Here is a 25,385-nt window from a genome sequence, read left to right as displayed (position 1 = left end):
AAGAGATTGCAGTGTTGTGTATTAAATACTCTCAAGAGTTCGACAGTATGGTCAACAGTCAGGTACCTATATGAACATTGAGAGAGGTTTTCCTCGCTGTAATCATTCCTCCTGTTTATACTGGCTATTAAAAGATCCCCTTAAATGTGTTTTCAATGTAAGTGATGGGGGGCAAAATCCACAGTGTGTCCACACAGTCATTTTGTACAAAAATGCATTTAAAAGTTTGTCTGAAGCTTATATGAGGCTTCAGCAGTCTGAGTTAGTCATATCAAGTGTATATCTGCCACACTTACAGTCTTTTTAGCATCAAATTCCCTCTTTGTGTTTCCTCAGACAGTGTTTCCCTGTTGAGCTGTGGTGGAAGTATAGTAACAAAAAGAGGGACTTTGGCACTAAAAAGACTGTAATGCTGAAAGATTTCTACTTGATTTGATTCATTTGGACTGAACCTTCATATTAGCTTCAGATAAACTTTTAAATACATTTTTGCACAGAAGGAGGACTGTGGATTTTGGCCCCCATTACTTACATTGTAAGCACATCATGAAGGAATCTTCTAAAGGCCAGTATGAACAAGAGGAATGATTACAGCAAGAACATGTTTCAGTGTTCATTTGGGCACCTGACTTAATAAGAGTTAATAATTGCATAATTTTAGTGTGTTCCAAAATCCAAACAGTTTCTTTGTGAGTACATCGTGTGTTGTGGTTCATGAGGTAATGTCGGTGTAGCCTGTGCCCAGCTTGTGTGAGGGCTGTAGGGATATTTGGTTTGTACTGAGAACAACATAGGCTCTGTGGCTGTACTGTATATCCATAATCCAACTTTCTTAGTGCTTCTGATATTCCTGCCAAAATTGAGAGCACACATCTTAATGTGCATAAAGAAAATATTAGCTATTTGCTGCACTGGATATCCTTACTGAAATAATTGCAATGACACACAATCTTTATGAACCCCCATTGATATGCCCTTTATATATAAGCAAATTCATTTGTACTTCATGTTATATCATATTTGTCTGACTGAGTAATACTGCTGATATGTGCAGACCTGGTTGTATTCTAGTTAGAATCAGATAGCTTCATATTTGTCATGAGGGCATATTCGGATATCGTGAGATAAACACATGATGTACCTGGACATTGTATTTTGCCATACCACAAATACTGACTTAGTATTGGTCCCCATCAAAAACTGCCATATAGATATTATATTTATTTTTTTTCCACTTTGACTGATTTGAATTTTTTTACCAACATCAGTCTTGTGCATAACTACCAACTATTCACTCATTTTCAGAATTTTAACCCTTTAAATGCCAGTTTGTGATGATACCACTAATTTTCATAAAAAAAAAACAATATACTAAAGGTAATGGGGAATTGTTTTTTTCAGGCTTACCACAGTCTGGGATATGTCAATGATTAGCAACAACAGTGATATTTATGGATCATTATTTTTTGTGCAATATAAGAATCTGACCTGTTAACTTACAGTCTATGTAAAGTGTCCTATAACCAAAGTTTTTACCTTCTAATAGCATATTACCTTATTTTGAAATAAACCATAAATACAACATCACTTCAAACAACATTTATTTTTCAAAATTTAACAAAATTCAACAATTCAAAAACAATTCAACAAGATCCAAAAAATTCAGAACAGAAATCAATGAGTGAGTGAGTGAGTGCATGTGTGTGTCACAAGTAAGAAATGCATAGCTGGCTGTATTTATAAGTTTAACTACAACTGCAGCTGTCACATGAGTGACAAATATGCACTTGTTCTGTCACTCCATGCGCACACACACCTTCAAAGCTCAATAGCATATACTGTACTGTAACTCATGTAGGCATTTGTATCAGATATAATATCTTTCAATAATATTTTAGAGTCAGAAGGCCTACGCGTGAGTGTACAAGTGTGTGCATGTGTGTATGAGTGGAGGGGTGGTGGTGAAATCATATCAATACAAACACACCATTTTCAGATGAATAAATTCGCTACAATTTTCGCTAAAAAATAGTAAAAACTATGATTTTGAAGCCAGGGCTTCAGTTTGAAAGCCTTAATTAATAAAATAGAATAATAATAATAAAATAGAATGCATGAATTAATGCTAGAATAAGTTTTTGTGTTTACATTAGACCCTTTTTCCCATAAGGATTTGAGTATTTGTGTATTTTGGCTACACACACACTAGTTTCTCCATACAGGCACATACACCACATTAGGCATCCCTACCTACACATACAACTCATTGAAGCTGTGAATACTTGGCTGCAGTATTCATAATAGAGGATTAATGGCCCTAGTGGAAACCAGGAAAATAACATGCATTTGGCACAAAGGGTTAAAAAAGAGAAAATGGCTTAATTAGCTGGAAAATAGTAAAAACTTCAATTTTGAAGCCAGGGCTTCAGTTTGAAAGTCTCATAAAACAGAATGTATGAATTTATGCTGTAGCAATCATGGGATCAAAAAATGTGGTTTTAATGGGTTTCAATGGGACTTAAAAGGGCCCTAACATGCTGAAAGTTAGTATTGTTTCTACACAGTTTATTATGGACTTAATATAGGATCTGTGGTTTAATTTCCAAAATTCAATCAAAAAACACACTCCTTTGCCAGATATCATGGCTACAGCATGAACACAGCCAAAATAATCCAAAAACTAAAATCCCGAGTGAGGCATAAGGGTTAAACTCCGTGGTCACGTTGAGAAGGAGGGCTGCCATCTGTCAATCCAGGATCACAGTCAGTATCCCTGAAGGTGTAAAAAGTCAGCACAGAATCAGTTTCTTTACTGTATATCTACAATTACACATACTGTGGGGAATATGCTGCTTGCTAAATGTTCACAAACCTCTCACTGGTTTCTCCAGAGCTTTGCATGTTTCTTAGGGGTAAAGTCACACCAGAGTCACTGAAACAAGTTCATTTTAAAAATGAGAAAGTGTTTTTACACACAGTTAAAATATGAATAAAGGAATTTTATTAATAAGACATAATTTCACTTACCTTTCTGGCTGTTGATTGCGGTCTCCGTCTTTCTTTTTAGAGCAGAAAAATGCAGTGAGACCAGAGACTATTAGTACCAAACCTGTGGAATCAAGAAATTGACATTTAATATAATTGTATAAATATACAATAAATGCAGCACATGATCAAATTTAGATCTCACCTGGCTGTCTTTAGTTTAGCCAGAGTTTGAAAGACAAGCAATTCAGCCATGAGCGAAAGCGAGTGGACAGAGGATGGCAGAGTAAAAGCAAGTAGGATTAGTAGCAAAAAAAACACATTTTATAGAATTTAATAATAACACTTCATGGCGGACATGGGTAACAGAAACAGTAACCTATCCAGATGTTGAAAAAACATGGCGTAGGCAGACAAAGTATCACATTTATTGGTGTTCAGTACTTACAAAGAACTCCACCAACAATGGTTCCCCCTTTTGCATGGTGCTCCCTGACATTTTGTTGACCCTTGGTGGAGATGGGAGATGATGTGGGAGCTGGAGGAAAGAGGAAAATCTCCAGTCAATGGTCAATCACATCAGTGGGCAGCAGGATGTAAGGTGTGTCTGCATGAAAAGCTTACCATTGATTAAATCACAAATGTTGCTCAGGTCTAGTTTGAAAAACAAGAGAGTGTTACATAGTGTCAAACAACATACTGTACATGTTGGATAGAAACATTTAATTGAGAATACATATAAATCTAGGGTTTAATTTGGCTTTTTTTGTTTTGTTTTTTGTGATGTGTGCACTGATTTAAAGTCAGCAAGAGGTGGCAGCAGAGATTTTTCAAGAGTTTAAATGTGGAAACAGCGCCCTCAGCTGGATCCGTCAGGCCCTGACAGCGACAGTCCAAAACAAAGAAACATATAAACTGTATAAACCACCCTCATCAGAGTCGAGTGCTATCTTTATTGTGAGAGCCTATAAACCCAAGCATGATATGCAGCACCGAATCTAGTTTGAAACAATTGTGTTTACATGCACACTAGCATCCTGGTTTTATCCTTTGATCATGTTCAGGATGTAATGTTCCCATTGAACAGGAAAAACCTCATTCCTATCCCTGTATCAGCAGTGTGTTTAATTCCTCAACATCCCTGCTACAAGTATGAACCCAGTATGGGCGGCAGAATTGGTAAGAAGTTTATTTTGCACCACAATTTATCCTTAGTTCGTTGAAACAATATTTCCTTTTTAAAGATATGAGAATAATTTTCTGTGTTCATTTAATCTTGTATTTCTTTTCTTTCAGATATAGACCCATGTGTCTTTTCCCCCCCTTGCTTTTCCCCATACACTTCTACAAATCCACATTATTAAATAAATATCTTGAGAGTGAATTCAAGTTTTCATGGTATCCTTCATACGCATCCTGACCGATGCCCATCACAATAGTTTAACTCCTGGAACCCTCCTATTATATACAATGGAAACTTCAGTATAGTGTGATGTGTACATGATGCTGTGTCCACGAACTGCAGGACAAAAGCTTGTTCACTTTCTGTGAGTAGAACTAAGATCAACACTGTCTGTGTGGTTTCTCTGAGCTCCAATCATTTATTTTATTCTGTTTAACATCTGTGTGATCATTCAAACTGATTGAGCTCTTTCAGCTGCATGATGTCAGTCTACAGAAGAATGTTTGTCTTCCTGTTATGATGTCAGCGTTTATGACAAATCCATTCTAGAATGTAAAGAGTCTATATGTGAGTTCCTCAGAACAGAACACAATCTCTTCACCAGCTGAACAGACACACATTCGTCTTCAGAGAAAGTCATCTGTCAGACACTCGACAAGATTTTACATCTATCTCACGTTTTAGAACGTTTTCAAGATCATCAGCCACCATGGAAAGACGAGAGAGTAGAGCCAGCAGGGTAAGATGTTCAAACCAGGATGTAACACTGCACTACTGCACAAGACTATGCATGTTTTAATGGCTTTGTATTGTGTCTAAAGCTTAAACAAATACACTTTTTATCAGCACAGATGCAGTTTGTAATGAGATTACATTTCATACAAATTTATCGTCTTAATTTAAACTCATCTCTCACAGTCAGTCAGATGAACACATGGATATATGTGAATGTCTGCCTGGATAAATACCTCAGATTAATATGAATACATAAACAATAAATAAAGGATTTATTGAAGGGTTCTAGTATAAAGTGTAAATGTGATATCTATTTCCTCTCAGTATTAACAGATGACTGTTTTCCCGTAAGGAAAAATAGAGCTATCAGTGATATGAAAATGTCTTCATGTATTTCTGTGTTTGTGTTGCACAGGACTACAACAGAGGGATGGAGGAGATGAGGAAATTGATGGAGGGTGAGATGAAGGAGAGGGAAGAAAAGTTAAGGACCGCTGCTAAAATCATGGTCTTCAAGGAGAGGGAGACCTGGAGAAGTGACAGAGAGCAACTTCTGGAAAAGCTCTCTGTCACTGAGGAAGAAATCACGGCATTGAAGAGTGACCTCCAAGAGGAAAAGGACAAGAACAGGAACAGAGAACAAGAGATCTGGTCTCTTCACTGCCAGCTCTCTTCTGAGAAAGAAAAGTACAACTCTGCCAATGCTCTCTGGTGGAGGAAGTTACACCAAGTGCTGGAAAAGGCAGCAGGGGGCATCAGAAAGAGAGATGATCAAATCATCTCTCTTGAACGGAGCCTCCACGCTGAGAAAGAGAGCTGGCAGCAAAAAGTCAGCCAGCTGGAAGAGCTCCTCAGTGAAAAAGAGAGAGAAATCAGCAGGGCCAATAAAAAAAGAAGAGAACGTACCACGGCTCATATCGACACCTTGGCCCTGCTGAGTGAAACACAGTCAGCTTTGAAAGAAAGTCAACTGGCCTGTAATTCACTGGAGGAAAAACTCAGACAGCAGCTGACTGAAAAAATGGAGAAAGACCAGAGAGAGCTCTCAGAGAGAGTAGAGAGCCTCCGCAAGGAGCTCTCTGAGAGAGTCAGTAAGTGTAGAGAGGAGCTCTCCACAGTGTCCAAGAGTTGGGAGAGGAGGTCACACCAGTGGAGGAAAGAGAAAAAACAACTGGAGGAGACGCTGCAGGCCAAACATGAGATTTGGATCCATGAGGAGGCGCAGATGAAAGAACAGATCCAGCGCCTCACCAATGACAACCTCCAGCTTCAGGTTTGCTGCCTCATCTTTTTAATTCTAACAATTGATTTCAGATCATTTCAGAGCTTTGAAACTGAACTCAAAATATTCTGTTTTTCTCTTTTCAGGAGCTCCTGATGAAAAAGGAGAAGAAGAAGCAGAAGAGCTTCTGCAGCTGGAGTCGCAGCAAATAACAACAGCTCCCTCTTTCCCCAAACCCCTCTCCCACCTCACCCACCTCTCTCCCTCTCCTACTCCTTCACTCACCCTCACTCTCACTCTATCCTCACCCTCACCCTCGCTCTACTCTCACCCTCACACTTACCCTTCCCTCACCCTCACTCTACCCTCATCCTTCCCCTTCCCCCACCCTTACCCTTACCCTTCCCTCATCCTTACCCTTCCCTCATCCTTACCCTTCCCTCACCCTTACCCTTACCCTTCCCTCATCCTTACCCTTCCCTCATCCTTACCCTTCCCCCACCCTTACCCTTACCCTTCCCTCATCCTTACCCTTCCCTCATCCTTACCCTTCCCTTACCCTTCCCCCACTCTTCCCTTACTCTCACCCTTCCCCTTCCCCTCACCCTTACCCTTACCCCTCCCTCCCCCCTTTCTCTCCCTACATGTATTTTCTGTAAATCAGTCATTAAAATTCAGTGACTGAAGTTATGAAGTTTTGTTTTTTAAATCCTGTGTTTTAAACTGTGACTTTTCTCTCAAACGCTGTCTCACATCAAGCAAACTAAGCAGCTGCTTGGGGCCTCTAAATGAATTAGGGCCCCAAAAGTCCCCTGTAACTGATAAATGATGATATGTGACATTATTAGATTGTTACTGACACATCAGTGTGTAAGCAGCATTTTACTGTTGAAGAGGGTTCAGGCGGAGCTGATCTGAGCTACTTTATATACTAGTTAAGTTATGGCTCTGAAGCTGGAGTCAGGCCTCATCCAAAGGACCACAAGATGAATCAATCACAAGAATGAACTCTACTTGGAAAATAAAGCAGGCAGCTGTTGTTACTCATCTGAGGTTTCCACCTTATCTCCCAGCCTGGCACCATGAACATAAAACATCTCTTGTATGAGACCTTGGAGGCCAGAGTGAGGCGCTGTAGGTTAAATCATCACATCAAGGCTTTGATTAGCACATTCGTTTGAAAAGATATAGCTCATAAACTGAACATTTCCATGAATTGAAGATTGAACATCTCTCTTTCACAAATGAGTATTTTTTTCTCTCACAAAGACAAAACCAAGTTCTGATACACAAATCTGTATCTAAATTTTAAACTTTTCTCTGATCTTATCTTTTTGTGAAATACTGAAACATGTGAACAGCCACTGAAATTAAATCATGCGAGAGGTGTAGAGGGGAAATGTCTCTTTGGTGGAAATGCTAACAACTCATTGACATCTGAAATGTGACAAGGTGCCACAACTTCACACTGATTTTATACACATTTTATCATTATATCTAATTTAACTGCCCCTAGGCATCTCAAAACAGTGTCATTGACTATGCTCATAGCCTAGACAGATAGATACACTTGATAGATAGATAGATAGATAGATAGATAGATAGATAGATAGATAGATAGATAGATAGATAGATAGATAGATAGATCAATGAAGTTATGCTGCTGTGCCTTGTGCATAAATGCTCACAGGCTCTCTTTTAATGGGGAAATGCATTTCTGTTGTGGGGTGGGGGGTGATGCACAGGTATTTAATAACCTCAAGCAGATATCTTTCACCGTTTAATCTATCTATTTATCTACGCTATGAGCATAGCCAATGATAATGTTTTGAGATGCAGTAGGGGCAGATAATAAAGATATAACAAAGCAAAAAACAAGTTGCTTTCTGGTTTTGGTATAATATTTATATGTTTATATATATATATATATATATATATATATATATATATATATATATATATATATATTTAATGTATTGTATATTTGTTGTTTATCCTCTTATCAAACAAGTTGAACAAAGCTTTGGACGGAGGGTATACGAACCTACAACCTACTATTCTTTGCACACACTGTAACACATTTCTCTGTAAAATTACAGTAAACTACTGGCAGCTGTAGTTGCCAGCATTTTACCATTTTTTTTACAGTGTCACTACTGTAATTTACTTTAACAGTTAAGTGCTGTGAAACTTTTTACAGTATTAGGCTGTAGAATGTGAGGTTTACAGTTTTGATACTGTAGGCCTGCAGTAATATACTGTATTTTTACAGTGTTGCTATTGTAAACTATGTGAACAGTTTCTTACTGTAAATGCCACAGTAAACAACTGAAAAGTTTTCTTGTTATTCATATTAATAAAAACAACTATAAACCACAGACATATACTGTAAATAACAATGTGTCTTCAATCTTAATGGTCCAATAATGAGATCAGCTCAGTTTTACATTTAAAAATGTGTAACTCTCAAAATCTATTACAAAAGAGGAGGAGACAGGTGACAGCTTTATGGAACTGAACATTTATTCAAAAACTTTCAAATATGCCAAGTATATTCAAGTATGTTTGAAAAATTAATTCTTAAAGTTCATGTCTTTTCAAAGGGGGTCAATGTAAATCTGTTAATTATAATATCCTGACCAGACTAATGTTAGCCTTCACTGATGTATAGTTCAAGAGAAAGCAGCCATCCTAAAATAATCTTTAAACTAAACTAAACTATTTTCACTGCAAACAGCAGTGAAAATAATGTTTAAATACCAGTAATGTTTAAATACCAGTAATTCAAACTTCAAACTGAAGAACACTACCTGAAAATGCTCTCTTGTGCCTGTCAGGTGCTTGCTAGGATTATACCAATTTAATGTTAGCAAAAATTAAGCATAGTCAATAATTGGATAACCAGATGCACAAATGTAATTCTATTTTCTGAGTTAGATATTACTGACCTGTTGGTTTTATTCCACAAAGATGGATGAACGGTGTTTATATGATGTTAATGGTTGCACGTTGCTTCTGTCCTTCCATTACTGTAGGAGCGAAAATGAAAATACTGTATTTTACAGTAGCCTACTGTTAATGTCCATTCTTGGTTTTAGCTCCAAGGTGCATCAGAATTTACAGTATTTTACCATATATAGAAGAACAGTACCTTACTGTTGGAATTTGGCTGTATTTTTACAGAAATTTGTTATAGTGCAGGGTAATAAGGAGATGAAATGAGAACGGATCATAGAATGAAATGGTCTTTAATTGATTTACAATCCTAAATTTTGATCATTTCAACTGTAGCATTTTTTCTTATTGTCCTTACTCATGTTAAAATGATGTTCAGTCTTATTGCTACTTCTGCCTATTTGCTGAGGTCCTACCTGCTCAGTATTAAAAAGTCTCGGGAAACCAATACTGGGAATACAAGGGACATCACAGGGTATCATAGTCCTAAGTTTTATTCATTTTTACTGTAGCATTCTTTCTTATTGACCTTGAAACCCTTATTCTATTTGTGAAAATGCAAAAAAGTGAGATTTCACTGTTTTTTTCACATCTAGACCACATCAGACCAGGTCCAGATCAAAAACCACTATACTTGGACTTGTCAAACCCAGACTAGATTACCAAGGAGACTCCAGAGAAAAAACTTAAAACACAGTGAAAACTGAAAAAGGGAATCACAAAATATCTTTTTGTGATATGAGAAAATTTTATTTACTCACTTTTCTTTTAAATACAAAATGATTGTTGTTCTCTTACCTTTCCTCAAATTGACCATGGTTAACGTCCCTCACTGCATCTTCCAAGGTCATGCCCCTTACTTGGGACAATGCTTTTAATGTGGCCTGTGTTAGAAACATCATAATTCAGACTAGTCTTAGTATAGTGGTATTTGATCTGGACCTGATCTAATGTGATCTGGATGGGAAAAAGGCAGAAAAATCACTCCTTTTTTTTTTTTTTTTTTTGCATTTTCAGAAATAGAATAAATGTTCACAAATCTGAAACTGTGTTTTAAAGAATCTTTAGCCTCTCTGGGATAATCTAGTCCAAATCTGACCAGTCTAAAGGGTTGTCCCATTTCATAGAGGAATATTTCAACCACTACCCCTTCTAACTCTGTTTCAAGGGGTGAAAATAAAGAAATGGGATTGGCCCTAGGTGTAGTGGTTTTTGAGAGTGTAGAGCAGACCAGACATCACCCCAAAAGCTTTTGTAAATTCGCCAAAATTTACAAAACAACATCCAAAAAATTCAGAACAGAAATCAATGAGTGAGTGAGTGAGTGCATGTGTGTGTCACAAGTAAGAAATGCATAGCTGGCTGTATTTATAAGTTTAACTGCGACTGCAGCTGTCACATGAGTGACAATTATGCACTTGTTCTGTCACTCCATGCACACACACACCTGTGAGTGTACATGTGCGTGCATGTGTGTATGAGTGGAGGGGTGGTGGAATGCATGAATTAATGGTAGAATAAGTTTTTGTGTTTACATTAGACCCTTTTTTTCCCATAAGGATTTGAGTATTTTTGTATTTTGGCTACACACACACCAGTTTCTCCATACAGGCACATACACCACATTAAGCATCCCTACCTACACATACAACTCATTGAAGCTGTGAATACTTGGCTGCAGTATTCATAATAGAGGATTAATGGCCCTGCTGGAAACCAGGAAAATAACATGCATTTGGCACAAAGAGTTAAAAAAGAGAAAATGGCTTAATTAGCTGGAAAATAGTAAAAACTTCAATTTTGAAGCCAGGGCTTCAGTTTGAAAGTCTTATAAAACAGAATGTATGAATTTATGCTGTAGCAATCATGGGATCAAAAAATGTGGTTTTAATGGGTTTCAATGGGACTTAAAAGGGCCCTAACATGCTGAAAGTTAGTATTGTTTCTACACAGTTTATTATGGACTTAATATAGGATCTGTGGTTTAATTTCCAAAATTCAATAAAAAAAACATACTCCTTTGCCAGATATCATGGCTACAGCATGAACACAGCCAAAATAATCCAAAAACTAAAATCCCTAGTGAGGCATAAGGGTTAAACTCCGTGGTCACGTTGAGAAGGAGGGCTGCCATCAGTCAGTCCAGGATCACAGTCAGTATCCCTGAAGGTGTAAAAAGTCAGCACAGAATCAGTTTCTTTACTGTATATCTACAATTACACATACTGTGGGGAATATGCTGCTTGCTAAATGTTCACAAACCTCTCACTGGTTTCTCCAGAGCTTTGCATGTTTCTTAGGGGTAAAGTCACACCAGAGTCACTGAAACAAGTTCATTTTAAAAATGAGAAAGTGTTTTTACTGTAACATCACAGTTAAAATATGAATAAAGGAATTTTATGAATAAGACATAATTTCACTTACCTTGCTGGCTGTTGATTGCGGTCTCTGTCTTTCTTTTTAGAGCAGAAAAATGCAATGAGACCAGAGACTATTAATACCAAACCTGTGGAATCAAGAAATTGACATTTAATATAATTGTATAAATATACAATAAATGCAGCACATGATAAAATTTAGATCTCACCTGGCTGTCTTTAGTTTAGCCAGAATTTGAAAGACAAGCAATTCAGCCATGAGCGAAAGCAAGTAGACAGAGGATGGCAGAGTAAAAGCAAGTAGGATTAGTAGCAAAAAACCACATTTTACAGAATTTAATAGTAACACTTCATGGCAGACATGGGTAACAGTAACAGTAACCTATCCAGATGTTGAAAAAACATGGCGTAGGCAGACAAAGTATCACATTTATTGGTGTTCAGTACTTACAAAGAACTCCACCAACAATGGTTCCCCATTTTGCATGGTGCTCCCCGACATTTTGTTGACCCTTGGTGGAGATGGGAGATGATGTGGGAGCTGGAGGAAAGAGGAAAATCTCCAGTCAATGGTCAATCACATCAGTGGGCAGCAGGATGTAAGGTGTGTATCTGCATGAAAAGCTTACCGTTGATTAAATCACAAATGTTGCTCAGGTCTAGTTGAAAAAACAAGAGAGTGTTACATAGTGTCAAACAACATACTGTACATGTTGGATAGAAACATTTAATTGAGAATACATATAAATCTAGGATTTAATTTGGCTTTTTTGTGGAAACGGCGCCCTCAGCTGGAACCATCAGTCCCTGACAGCAACAGTCCAAAACAAAGAAACATATAAACTGTATAAACCACCCTCATCAGACTCGAGTGCTATCTTTATTTCGAGAGCCTATAAGCCCAAGCATGATATGCAGCACTGAATCTAGTTTGAAACAATTGTGTTTACATGCACACTAGCATCCTGGTTTTATCCTTTGATCATATGCAGGATGTAATGTTCCCATTGAACAGAAAAACCTCATTCCTATCCCTGTATCAGCAGGTGTGTGTTTAATTCATCAACAATCCTGCTACAAGTATAAACCCAGTGTGGTTTCTGGTTGCCTTGGTAACAAAATAATAGAGTAACAAATCAATTTGTACAACAGGTGTCAGATTTTCACCTTCAATTTACCACATAGATCATCATTACAATGTTTATCTTCCTTTTGTTTGTTTTATTGACAAACTTCACATGACAGACTAAACAAAAACCTGGATAAGAGGTTTACATGACAGTATCTCTACCTCCGTCACAGTACACATGTAGAATATTCAGGTTTTTCAACATTGCGATGAGTCAACCTCTGTCGTTGCCTGGGAAACTATTGGTAGCGTGGCTCCGTTAAGGAGTATGTTTGCGTAGCGTGTGGGAAAGAGCGAGGGACAGAGAAGTGACGGTGGATGTGAGCGGGGCAGAGGAAAAGGTTAGTAGTAAGTTGGCAGTAGATGTACAGTACAGACTACAGTGTGTCAGTTAATAAATGCTAAAAAGTCACGTCTGTTGTTAGCTCCAAAGTTTGCAACAATGGGTTAGCCTAACCTGAAGACACAAAACAGAGAAATACAGGATCAAGGTGGGTTGCGGGCGTATCTCAGATTTAAAAATAAAAATAACAGCTCTGACAGAGCTCTCGATTCATCCACGCAGTAAGGGGCTGCTTTATTACAAATAATTCTACCATATAAACCTGGAATCTGTGTGTAACAGCTGATCTGTCTAACACAGAACAATAACTACCGTCAGATCCTGACCGATCCAGTGTTCATGAAGATACCGCTGCTGTGCCACGTGCATAATGCCCACAGTCTCTTTCTCATTTTGGAGACACACTTATCATTTCAGCTGCTGTGTGATGCTGCAGCCAGTTGTGGGCAACAAACAGAACATCAGTACTGATGTTTCTGTGAAATGCCGGATACATTCAATGACACCTGAATAACACTATAGAAAGATTCAGACATTAATCTAACATGTTTCAGACCTGCCTGAGTCACATTAATAGCTGTATTTTGACATGTGACATTTCAGTAGATTAAGTTATAAATTCAAAATACTAGACAGTAAAAGAAGCAAACTACAACAAAGTTTGTGAATTAAAGGCTTTTGTCCTCTCTACAGTTTTCATTATGGACCAAACTGTGTGCTGAAATGTGGAGAAAAGCTTGAAACACTGGAAACAGCTCCACTCACTCAATCAGACACAAAACAAGGGTAAATTGCGCTCAGCTGTAGAACTTTATGGGAGTTGTTGTGCCGGCATATCATTGGCGCAAAATTGTTTGTGAGTAGGACCTTAAAAAGGGGTAGATTGCAGGTGCAAATGCCGCACAATTCATGGTGCTATTAGCAGGCACAATCCACTCTTTATGGATTTGGCCCTTAGTTTTCAAATGTTCAAACACAGTAAAAACTGCTAAAACGCCACCAGGACCCGGATACTGGTGTGCATGTAAAGAGACTCGATCCGTGCAATCTGTTGTTTTCTGAGCCAGGTGAGAATGATTTCAAGAAAATCACACTGAACAGTAAATTAAGGGCTTAGAAAGTAAATACCTGTACATTCTTTGGTCTCCATATAACCATTGGCCCTTTCAAACTCACAGACACTAGCTATATCCCTGGAAATGAATGCCCGACCATTGTGCTGGCAGACAGTATTGGGTGGTGGAAGGTCTGTGCAACTTATGATGTCAGTGTTATTGAAGACCAGCTTGTCATTGCAAAACACACGAGTCACATCAGTGGCACATCCTGGGGTCTCGCAGAAAAACAGCTGCATGTGATTTTGTCCACCTGTAACATCATACATCTATGAAGTAACTCACATAAACTGAAAGGAAACGTCTTTGTTCTGATGTAGAGAATGACATAAACAAGAGAGGAAGTACCTTGAGCTGCAGTCACTGGAAAGCATTGAGTGAGTGTGGGAACACACAGCAGCAGAAAGAGGCAGATTTGCTCTGTCAAGACAAAATTACAAACTCAATCTAAGGCTGGTGGTTGAGATTGGACCCAATTTAAAGTTGGTATATTGTCAGAAACCTACCTTTCATGAGAGAGATCAGTACTGTGAAGCTTTTCTTGGCTGTACTGTTGGAGACACATTCAGTTTCCCATCAGAAACTTAGCATCACAGAATTTCTAAGTATCGCCCACCATGATACTGCACCATTTACGTAAGTTCTGTTAGCTTTTCTATCTTGTTTCGGCTGACATGACTGTGTCATGTGTCATCCTTCATTCAAAACCACACCACACATGACGTGACTCATAGTGAAAACATACTGTAAGTAACATTGGTGTTGTATGGTAGTCAGAAAAAAAGTACAAAAATTGTTTCTAAGACATTTGAAACCCAAAGGTGAATCTTTCACATGGACAAAAGCTAGTTAGAGTCACTTAGTGAAGAGATGGGTTTTACTGTTACTGTTATCAGACATGCCTGAACAAATCTATTTACAGTATTTCAATCAATAGGGAAACTTTATCATGAATGTTGCTGTGGGAATATGTGTTTAAACTTCATTTTCATGTTGCCATTCAAACAATGGATAGCACCACTTATGATGAACTATAACCAATGACTTACCCCATTTCTTGCTCTGAGATAACTTTTCCTCTCTCCAAGTGGCGGTCCGCTTAGTACGAATGTGCACAACCTAAACAGGAAGATAGGCTACGTTTAGTTGGAACGGGGGACGGCTCCCCCACACCTGACTAAAATCACGTACACCTGCACGTCGGTAACAGCGTCGCACGGAGCATTTTATCACTGAGCCGTATGACTATGCCTATTTCATGGACGTGTGCATACCCTGTTGTGATTCCGGGAAAGTGTTTTTGCTATGCCACTAATGGTTTAAGAAGAAGGCTGGCTCTGTGCCAGGATGTGTTCTGCGTGGGTTTAATGCTTTTCGTTGAGCCGGCGTGTCTAGAGATTCATATCTTTTTCACTATAGTTTGAATGTCTATATCTGTAGAATATGTCACAGACATGAAAAAATATAGTGTCACCACTGCGGGTCAACCTGCGCGCTGCACGCTGGGGTATTCTGTTATCGATTGTCATTATCAAAGTCAAACTAGATATGGAAAGACAGGTAACAGCGCTTCAGCAGCAACGCTGTCTGTGTGGACATCAAACCCAGTCGCCAGAATAAAACGTTGGCATTGTACGTTTATGCAAACCACGAATATGATAAACAGCCATTATCAGTTGAATAATGATGTTTTATGATGTGACAAGGCTGCGGTTAAGGTCTGGTTTAGGCACAAAAACCACTTGGTTGTGATTAGGGAAATATCATGAATATCATATCATATCAAATTATTTTGAGAGTATGCGAGTTAAAAGTCCGCATTGTCGCATTTGTGAGTGCATCTTAACGAGGAAGCGAGGTACCGGCACCTGTGGCTCCTTCTCCTCCATCCCGCTGCCTCTCCTCTTTCTCTTCGCTCTCCTCATCCCTCGTTCCTTACGGGCCGCCGCAGAAGATGCACTCGCACAAATGCGGACACGTGAACTTTAATAATAACTCGCACACTCTTAAAAAAATGTGTACAAAAATTTTTTTGAAAAAAAAAAGTGCGACCAAATAAGAAAGTTGGTAGCACAAGTGCTGCTGGAAAAATGAGTCTGGAGATCTTCACTCACCTGAAAAGATCCAGATCTTAATATCACTGCGATCGGACAGGCCTCCACTTCGAAAAACACTCCGTTGTCTAGAAGTGCATGTATATACTTACTATATACTGCTTTCTAGACCCGCCCAAGACCCGCATATGCAAGACCCGCCCAAACCCCTCCCACTCACTCAATCGTGGAAATTACTGGAAATAATATTTTTAAGGGAACTGAAAAAAAATATAATCACTAGCAACAGCAAAAAATACACGACAACAACAACATCTTCCCAAAACTCAAGCCTTGTTGTGAAAGATACAAAAAAGACAACATTTAACATATACATATTGAAATAGTATATTTTTGCTTCACTTTCATCTTGTGAACTGATGACATTTGAACTAATCAATCTTCAAACATTATTTCACAGTTTCAGTTCAACTCAAACAGAAATAATAGCAGTTACTCCCTATTTCAAACAGAGAACAGATCCTTCATGGTGGAAAATCCTCAATATTTACGTACTACTGTATATCCCAGGCTCCAAACAGTCTCTGTAAAAAAATACAACACTGCTTTATATTGTGAGAGATTATTTATAGAGATTTTTAGCCAGGTTGATTAATTCTTTGATTTCCTTTATGTGGAAAAATCATTTGGAAAAAAAAAAGTTTCTATATAACAAAAGAAATAAAGAAGAATGTCCGATGCTGTTGCTTGGTGTGCATTTTAAGAGGGGCTGGAGAAGGGTTTGATGAGGCTGAGATCCATAGCTTTGACCAGGCATGACCGTGCCACATCGATGGGCTCCTGCCTCTTTGGATTGTCTTCCGCCTTGCCGATCACTGTGAGGATTTCCAGAATCTCACTCTCAATCAGTTTCTTGGCCAGCTCACTGTCGTCTGAGTTGAGCATGTTGTAGACAATCACAAGGCCACGGTGCTGGATCCTGGGGTTGGCATGGAGACACAACCTCTGCAGGATCTCAAGCCACTGGGTGGTCTATTGGGGGAGATTAATCAGTCAGTCAGTGACACTCTGGTAAAGTATGCGAATGATGAATCAAAAATGTCACATACTGCTTTTAAAACTTTAAAAAGAGTGACACGTGGCACAGCAAGATGCATTTTGCCCACAAAGTATACATAAAGCAGCATTGCATGATGCACATACTGAACAATCATGGGAGTAAAGCATCAGTGTCTTTGACACTTTCAGTGACTCTTTCAGTAAGGAATGACAGTAGATATTGAAACAGCAGATGCACTGACCTAAATTAAAAATAGGTGTTAAACAAAAGCAAGTAACTGTTATTCAGAGCCATGTTGTGCAATGTGTCACCCGGTTCTTTGCACTTGTTGCACCTGCCTGGTTGTGCAAGTTGTGGGGCACACATATTTTCAAAACAGACTCTAATATGACACCATAATTCACATTCTGCAGTAAAAACACTGGTAAATGCTGTTGTACATACCACAAGGGTCATTTTAGTGCAGAGCTTCTTCTGAGCAGCAGTGAGCATGGCCAGCGCTCCAGCTGCAGCTACCTGAACATCATCATCATCCTCCCCACAAAGCAGTACCAACAGCTTCAGCTTATCATTGCCATCTTCCAGGTAACGGTCTTGGACCTAAGATAAACAGAGGTGAAATTTTCAACTAAGCCGCACCTGTTGTAAAACTGTTTACATTTTGTGCTTATTGACTTTGTGCAATGTGACGTTTTAGCTGCAAGTCTGTTCTCACCTCTTTACATGTCACAAGGTTGCACATGCACTCAGTGGCAGCCTGTCTGATCTGGTCGTGCTCCTCAAACATGTAGTTTTCAATTTCCGGCAGAGCTTTCTCTTTGAGAATCTTAACTCTACAAAAGAGGTAAATTTTTTCCTTTAAACATGATAATGCAAAACCTGCAAGCTGCAGTGAAGTCACTAAGTTGTAGGAAATTAGCTTTTAACTACCATCACACTGTGTCTGAGAAATACAGGGATACCTTAGTTTTTCACTGAAACCAGCCAAGTTGGTGAGGCTTCTCAGAGCTTCGAAGTTCTGTATTCCATCTCTGTCTGTGTGAAGGAGGTTAACTAAAGGCCGCACCACCTCATACACCTATTACCAAGAGAGTGAAAGAGAGGCAAAGTTGTCAGTAAATTTCCATTCCTCCACACTCACTCACATATCAACTGCTTCATGCTGCAGTTATGGTGTAATGATAACAAAACAGTTGCTGTTGCATTTCTTACCCTCTCACCAGGGAAGGCAATTTCTGGGTTTGAAATGGCTGCGATCTTGGCAAGGGCATGGCTGGCCTTCACCTTCCCAGCTTCTGTTCCTTCCAGCGCCAGTGGTATCAGAGCCTGAAGGCAGAGCCAGAGGTGTTATTCAAACAGTGGTGAACAACAGTTGGGATACAATACAATAACCAGTCTGTTCAGTTAATAGTAATACAAATGTGACTGTGCCCGTCCTTTCTGTTTTTCTAAGGATTCAGTTGTGCTGTAGAGATTGTAAAGCACCCTGATGCTTGAGTTGTGAAACACACAAAAAGATCATCTTTTTATTTTATTGTCACTTCATGAAGTGTTATAGATTCACATTTATTTCCAAAATTATGACTCACCTTTCCCCCACCTTGGGCTACAATAATGCCACGATCTTTGGGATCCTCTGACAATGCCAAGAAAACCCTTAAGATAAAAAATAGAAAATAGTTTCAGCAATCATATATTTCTAGGCAATGTTGCAGTTTTTTGGTCTCCATTTCCTCATTGCTATGCATTTAGAAAAGATGTCTCTGTGGGGTGAGAAAAATACATCTAGCAGAATGAGAAAGGCATGACTCAAAGCCATACAATGACATCAGCTCAGCTTTAACAGAGTGACCATACAAAAACTTATGACTCGGTCAACAGTTTGTGTTCCTGGAGCAGAAAACTGTTTGTGCTTCCTTTCCCACCTTGATAGCATCTCCTTGGTCTGGTTGGTCAGGATGGTGTTGTCAGCTTTGACCATGACTGCAAGAGCTGATATGACTCCAGCCTTCAGCAGCCTTTTCACTCTCTTCTCAATAAAGTCTTTCTTGTCCTGAGAAAAGGAAGTGGGTAATATGGTGAGTGTGTGTATGTATGCAAATGCATAACATTTCCTGCCTATACTTTTCCTGCCTATGTATATCAAATGTCACGTCTGAGAGTATGATTCATTTCCCTTTCCTTTCTCCTTTACTGTACCTTGGGGTGTTGCTCAGGCACATGTTGCTTTGAGAATTTGGCTAGTTGGACCAGCTCAGGGATGATTTCCTTCTTGTCATAAGAGTTAGTGCAGTTAACCAGGGTGCAAGCTACTGCATATATGATGGTCTTATCTGTAGACTAAAAACACAGAGAAAGGAGAGAGGTTATATTTAATGCGTGATGTCCAACCTGACATATGAAGCTACATGTTACTTGCAAAAATGTTTTTTGTTTCTTTATGTCTGTTATTTTCATACCTTGGACAATTCAAACATGGCCTTCAAAGAAATCTCATCCTCAACAAAGTCATCTTTCACATCAGCATCATTAGTCAGATAAGCAAGGCCCTCGATAGCCCACTTCCTTGTTTTGGAATCTATTTGTGGATTACAGAGCCATCTAGAAGTAGAAAAAAGGAAACACTAATGATAACAATACTTAGAGATGATAAAAAAAATTGTAGGATTACAAGTTGCTGTGATATTTTGGCACTTCATTCCTATAAGAAATTATATCTATACAACGTTTCCATCAAAACTAGATTCAGACTAGATTGAACTTTATAGTCATTGCATATAATAAGTACCAGTCTTTTGTCTATCTTTATGGATAATAACATGCTAGATTCTGGCACAGTCACTTTAACAATCTGTGTGTGAATACTCACTTTCTGCACTGCTTGGCCAACTTCTCAGTGGAGCCTTCAGCAAACTGCCTTAAACTGTAGTCATCACCTCCAGCTGAGCCCAGTTTACAGAGACCCTGGTGAGGACATGGACATATTGTATGCATAAACATAAACACACAGGACAAAAGAAGTTGTGGACTCTAATTTAACAGAATTTATATGGAACAACTAGACTTGCGTGCCCAGTATAGTTAAAAGGAGCTGCTTATTATGTTTTTGCTTTCCTGTACTGTCTTGTCATGTTCCTACTGTCTGGGATGTGTTATTCTATATTGTGCAATGGGCTGAGCCCAAAAACACACTTTGACCTGTGTTTGTTCTTTTCTGTTCCAGGAACACTCACCACCAGCGCACGTATTTTAATCCTCTCATTCTTGGTCTTCTTGTAGATGTCTTTAAGCAATGACACGCCATTGGTGATGATGAAGCTGGCACGACTCATCTTTGTGGAGGAATGGATCAGTGCTTCCACAGCAACCATCTGGTCCACCTCACGCTCGGAGCCACACAGCGCCACCATCATCTCCATGATACCTTGATGTCCAACCAGGGCGTTACCAACATCAAAGGGACCCTGCAGCAGCCCTGAGATGACGTTGATAGCATGAATGGTTTTGTCCATGTCATTGGGGTCAATTTTGGATCTGTGGAAAAGGAAGGGAAAGATAAAAAACACAATAGATTAAGTAACTTGTTATGATGACTCAATTTAGAAAGTCTTGGTTACAACAGTGTGTTTTATGAATGTTGTTTTTATTAATATCATATATGTTCTTTTTTCTTCATTTTATTCATTGTTCCGCATGATTATAAATTGCCTCAGTAACTTTATAATTTCAATCTCATTTTCATATTCTATTCTGTTTTTAGGGTGACTTTGTAACATCTGCCCAGGGACTACAGATGAAAAATAGCATTTACAGCAATGTTTATTAATGTGCACTGTCCCTGTTAAATAAACAAACAAATAAATAAAATAAAAATTTTTGGGACATACTTGATATATTCATCACAAACGTCCCTGTAGTTGTTTCTCTCTGGGTCACATTTGAGGTCATCATAGAGTCTGTTGAGGAGTATGCTGGCAATCAGCTGTGTGTTCTCTGTCAAGGGCAGCTGGTCTGGCAATTCAGGAACCTGACCACACACCTTGAGGATCTTCTTCAAACCTGAAGAGTATACAAATATACATGTATATAGATATCTGTTGAATACAAATGTCAGGGAGTCTAGCATACTATGATGGACTGTGGCTCAAACCAAATTAGTAACCTGCTACAGCTGTGTGGCTCACCGTGATCAATAGTGAAGAGGGTCCTGGAGTTGTTTTGTTCTTTCTTGTCTTGGCGAGGTACATTCTTACTCAGGAGGTTCAGTGCCTGGTCTCTGCCATGACTAGACACCTTCTTACTTGCAACCATCTCCAGAAGAGAGAGAAGGATGGTCTTCAGATCTTTGGCTGCATCTGCAGAAGGACAGATGATAAGGAAGATTGTACGTCTCAGTCATTTCCCCATACTGTGTGGTTCTACAGAGTTTCATTGAAAATTAGAAAGCGAACACTGAATAAGTGTCCATAATAAAATCTACTTTTTGTTGAAGATACAGATGAAGATTCTGTCTTACCCAAAACCAAGGCTTCTTCTTTCCCATATTCTCTTTTATCTCCACCAGTAAGGGAGTCATTGATGCACTGGAAGAGGTTGCATGTTGCCAGTGCGATCTCCTCATTGTCAACAGCCATGATGCTGCACATCTTATCAATGCCCACCATGTTAATAATGGCCATTGCCTGTGTATGGGAAGTGAAAAGAAATATACACTGAGTACATTTTATGAGACAAAATGCTATACAAATAAAATAATTCTTATAATGGATGATTATGATGCATATGCTGATTTTATTGTGTTTGTAAGAGGTTACATAGTTGACGTCATTGTCTTTGTCTGGTTTCTCAATAACTCTTTGATTTTCACTGTGTCCTTGTCTGGACTCGATATCTATGAGTATGCTCACCCGAGCTTTGTGTCCTGTGCACATTCCTGACAAAGTACGAATAGCAGCCAGGATCATCTCTGGTTTGCCTGTCTCTATCATGTTGAGCAGCAGAGGCACTCCGTTATTCTGGAAGATTCTGTCTGCTCCGGCATCCTCTCTAGACAGCACAATCAGGTTGTTGGCAGCCTAGACATAAAAGAAGTAGCATTGTAAAATCAATGAACTTTGCACCCTACATCCTAACAAGCAATAAAACAAGAAGCTAGCTTAATCACAAGTTTTGCTTCAAATTACAGAAAACACCCACTTTTTCCCTCTTGTCCTTTTCCATTTCTTCATCGAGGAGAATGTCAAACATGTTCTGTACTCTTGAGTCTGTGGAGAATGTTGTTTTGAGCTGTGGAGAAAAATGTAACCATAAATAAACTTTGATAATTTCCAAGTGATATACATGTATATCTAACACCTTACCTCAGTATCATGGTTCATTTAATTCTAATCCACCAAAAAACAATGTCGAATACACCTAAAAGTACTGATTTCATCTTATAGATTAGTGAATGCTGAATTTGTGTATGTCAAGGGATTTGTGTAACCTTTTATTGTCTTGTATAAACGTCTGTGTGTAGGTGATTTGTTTTGTTCTCAACACTCACCTTGGCCTGGATCTCTGCTCCCAGCCTGCGGAGAGTCTCCAGGAAAGTCTTGTTCTTTGGTTCGATGGTGGCGCATCTCTGCACATCCTTGAATGCCATGTCGAGTTTTCCTAGCTTTTCCAGAGCTTGACACCGCCTGTATAAGGCTTTAATATCTGCGGCATCGACATCAATTGCTATATAGTGAGAAGAGAGAGTCATAATGAGTTTGTTGTTTGGTGTTATTGCTCCTATCGTTTTGTTTTATTCTGTGTTTGTTTTTGGTTAAACTTTTGTATTAGTTACTCCACAGTACCTTTAGATGCATCAGATGCTGCATTGGCATAATTTTCCTGTAATAAAAAAAGAAACATTTCTAATGAAAGTCTAGATTTGCCAGAGGAATTACACATGTATTCAGTGCTCGTTCTTTTTGTACTGTTTTAGCATGCTGCTTACCTTCTTTAGGTGGCATGCAGACCTGTTTCTGTGAATGACAGCCAGTACTTTCTTGTCTTTGCACACTTTGATGGCATTAGTGTAACACTCAATGGCCTTGTCAATGTCTCCTGCCTGGAAGTGCTTGTTTCCCTCGTCTTTTAACTGGATTGGATCTCCCATCTAGTAGAAAATGGGATTATCAGTTATTAGTTTCTCGTCTCTTGTATCTGACAGTATTAGCTCACCAAAGCCCAATTTAACAGTCAATGTCGTCAGTCAATCCAATGTAAATGCAGTACTTTGGTAAAGCCACCAAAGATTCATACAAAAGTCAAACATTCCAGTCACAGAAAGACATTATTGAATAAAACAAATATTTTAAAAAAAGAGTTAGAATGAATCTACAGAATGGTTAAGCAGTTTTTTTTACATGGTTTTGACTTGAAGTTCAAAAAATGAACAGATTTACACAATTCCTAATTCACCCTGAAGGATAGTAGAATCTGACAGCATTATAATATTATTTTTAAACTACTGTCGGAGTAGAAATGTGTTTATTCTCACCATACTTTCCAATCAGTGTCCTGCTGACCTGGGTCTCCTGTAGCAAATGGCCATGCACATGCTATCTCTAACTTTAAATGGCCTCCCCTCATGCCTTATTTGGGCATGGTCTTGCACCCCAGTTGAGCTTTGCAACAAATGCAACTTTCGTAATGGACAGACACTCTCTGCTCCCACTCCCCTGATAGGCATAGTCTGCCCCCCTCTGTCCCCTTATCCTACCCTCTACATACCTGAATGTCTGTCAAAGTTAAAAAAAAAAAAGAGAAAAAAAAAGAAAAGAAGACCTCTGTGGAAGCTGTACAGTACCTTCAGAATTTGTGTGTTGTGTGTTTTGTTCAATCCTCCTCTATTTTCTTTTCTTCTGTTTTTTCCTCCCGCTTGGAAAGTCTGGACCTTCAGTCCGTAGTTTCAATCGTCTTCTGACTTGTGTAACCTTCCCCCACCCACACCTCCATTTATATTTATAGTGGATCTCAATGAAATGGGACAGAACCAAGTTGGACCATCCATGACAGTTAGGGGTTCACTCGAAGAACACAAAAACGCAAAGAAAAGTTTTGTACTAAAGATTCTTAGAAACAATGATTACTTGTGTTACAGCGAATTCCCTTCTAGTCTCTTTAAAATATCAGTCATCTTATGAAACAAACAATTATGATGGATCCAGTGAATTTGGTGAGAGTGACCCCTTCAAAGGTGGTCTGCTCCTGATAAAGTCTATTTAGGGCATAGACAGCTGAGAACTCACCAGCAAATGCCTGATGCTTAAGTGGCGGGAGGGGGTTTAAAAGAGTGTGTGTGCATATGGAGACATTGGGGGGGACTGACAGCTGTAGGACCACAGAGGAACCTAGTAGCTTCTGGAAAGAGAATGATCTGGAACCTCGATATGTTGTGGACCATTGTTTACTAATTTCACAGTTTGGATATGTTCTCCTATGGACAACACCTTGACTTATGGTGTGCTATTAGAACTATTAAGTTACAGTAACACAATGACTTCCTCCATTCTGAGGGAATGTTCTATTAATTTGACATGTCTGTATGTAGATATATAAGTGATGGGTTTGTATACATTTTACATACAAAGCTATTAACGGGCACTAAGATTAAGTAAAATATGAGATGTTCTGGTTGCCCAGTTGTTAAGAAGCATACTGCAGAGTCCTAAGTTTGATTCTGACCAGGGGCCTTTGTTGCACATAACCTCTCTCAACTGAGATGAGACCAATTATTTACCACATGCTTACTGTATTCATATTCCTACAGTTTATCCCTTTGTGCCCTTGGCAGAAGACAGACAATCACTCTGAGCAATTCACCAGTTCATCATACACACACACAACACACATCCAGAAAACCACACTTCCACTTTCAAGCTTAATAATGCTTATTCACGCATATTTTATAGTTCATATAAATCCATCCATCCATGGGCACAAAACTATTTATTCAGAGAATTGTTTATTCAGAGTTATAGCACAAAATGTCTGGTTTCATTGACTTTATGTAAGGTTGGGCTTGAATGAGGATGTGTATGGTTCATCAGTTTTCCACAAAGGCCACAGCCTGTTACATCTCTGAATTGCACATGCATTACAACCTCCTTGTGAGAGAGACGCCATGTGGACTATTGGAGCCTTGGTGCCACCAGGTGGCAAATTATACCCATCACAATACTCTTAAGCGTGACA

At 38.9% G+C, this 25,385-nt stretch overlaps 3 protein-coding genes and 1 long non-coding RNA gene across 11 annotated transcripts; 2 read left to right on the top strand and 2 right to left on the bottom strand.

The window, feature by feature from the left end:
* Positions 1 to 2,478: 2,478 nt before the first annotated feature.
* Positions 2,479 to 16,241, bottom strand: LOC121903875. Of its 6 annotated transcripts, none has more exons than XM_042421269.1 (10): positions 16,160 to 16,241; positions 15,095 to 15,164; positions 14,552 to 14,595; positions 14,394 to 14,465; positions 14,059 to 14,298; positions 3,610 to 3,639; positions 3,434 to 3,523; positions 3,028 to 3,109; positions 2,873 to 2,932; positions 2,479 to 2,773 (listed from the first exon to the last, which is right to left on the bottom strand). In XM_042421269.1, exons 2-10 carry the CDS (start codon positions 15,097 to 15,099, stop codon positions 2,707 to 2,709), a joined length of 690 nt encoding a protein of 229 aa, XP_042277203.1. In that variant the 5' UTR covers positions 15,100 to 15,164; positions 16,160 to 16,241; the 3' UTR covers positions 2,479 to 2,706. The 6 variants fall into 6 exon arrangements, 4 of the variants coding, with proteins under 4 accessions (XP_042277203.1, XP_042277202.1, XP_042277205.1 ...); XR_006098122.1 differs by lacking the exons at positions 2,479 to 2,773; positions 3,434 to 3,523; positions 3,610 to 3,639 and adding exons at positions 11,668 to 11,675; positions 11,910 to 11,999; positions 12,088 to 12,117; XR_006098123.1 differs by lacking the exon at positions 2,479 to 2,773 and adding an exon at positions 3,191 to 3,198.
* LOC121903873 (golgin subfamily A member 6-like protein 22) lies at positions 3,683 to 6,421 on the top strand. Its single transcript, XM_042421266.1, has 4 exons — positions 3,683 to 4,164; positions 4,282 to 4,907; positions 5,319 to 6,176; positions 6,272 to 6,421. The coding sequence occupies exons 2-4, from the start codon at positions 4,878 to 4,880 to the stop codon at positions 6,335 to 6,337; spliced, it is 954 nt and encodes a 317-aa protein (XP_042277200.1). The 5' UTR covers positions 3,683 to 4,164; positions 4,282 to 4,877; the 3' UTR covers positions 6,338 to 6,421.
* LOC121903876 lies at positions 12,890 to 20,526 on the top strand. Of its 2 annotated transcripts, none has more exons than XR_006098124.1 (3): positions 12,890 to 12,928; positions 19,093 to 19,237; positions 20,439 to 20,526. It is a non-coding gene; the product is annotated as an uncharacterized LOC121903876 (long non-coding RNA). The 2 variants fall into 2 exon arrangements; XR_006098125.1 differs by lacking the exon at positions 12,890 to 12,928 and adding an exon at positions 18,471 to 18,530.
* On the bottom strand, positions 16,416 to 24,134 carry unc45b (unc-45 myosin chaperone B). Of its 2 annotated transcripts, none has more exons than XM_042421265.1 (20): positions 23,998 to 24,134; positions 23,143 to 23,304; positions 23,000 to 23,036; positions 22,705 to 22,880; positions 22,356 to 22,445; positions 22,067 to 22,234; positions 21,676 to 21,841; positions 21,344 to 21,514; positions 21,047 to 21,218; positions 20,393 to 20,693; positions 20,029 to 20,123; positions 19,619 to 19,760; positions 19,359 to 19,499; positions 19,085 to 19,212; positions 18,749 to 18,815; positions 18,372 to 18,485; positions 18,122 to 18,237; positions 17,875 to 17,992; positions 17,604 to 17,759; positions 16,416 to 17,131 (listed from the first exon to the last, which is right to left on the bottom strand). In XM_042421265.1, exons 2-20 carry the CDS (start codon positions 23,302 to 23,304, stop codon positions 16,859 to 16,861), a joined length of 2,793 nt encoding a protein of 930 aa, XP_042277199.1. In that variant the 5' UTR covers positions 23,998 to 24,134; the 3' UTR covers positions 16,416 to 16,858. The 2 variants fall into 2 exon arrangements, with proteins under 2 accessions (XP_042277199.1, XP_042277198.1); XM_042421264.1 differs by lacking the exon at positions 23,998 to 24,134 and adding an exon at positions 23,689 to 23,699.
* Positions 24,135 to 25,385: the final 1,251 nt, after the last annotated feature.

The sequence above is a fragment of the Thunnus maccoyii genome, chromosome 9, assembly GCF_910596095.1.
Source record: "Thunnus maccoyii chromosome 9, fThuMac1.1, whole genome shotgun sequence".
In the NCBI taxonomy this organism is placed as follows: Eukaryota; Metazoa; Chordata; class Actinopteri; order Scombriformes; family Scombridae; genus Thunnus; species Thunnus maccoyii.
The sequence above is the reverse complement of the archived record's forward strand: the minus strand, read 5'-3'. Positions and strand labels throughout refer to the sequence as shown.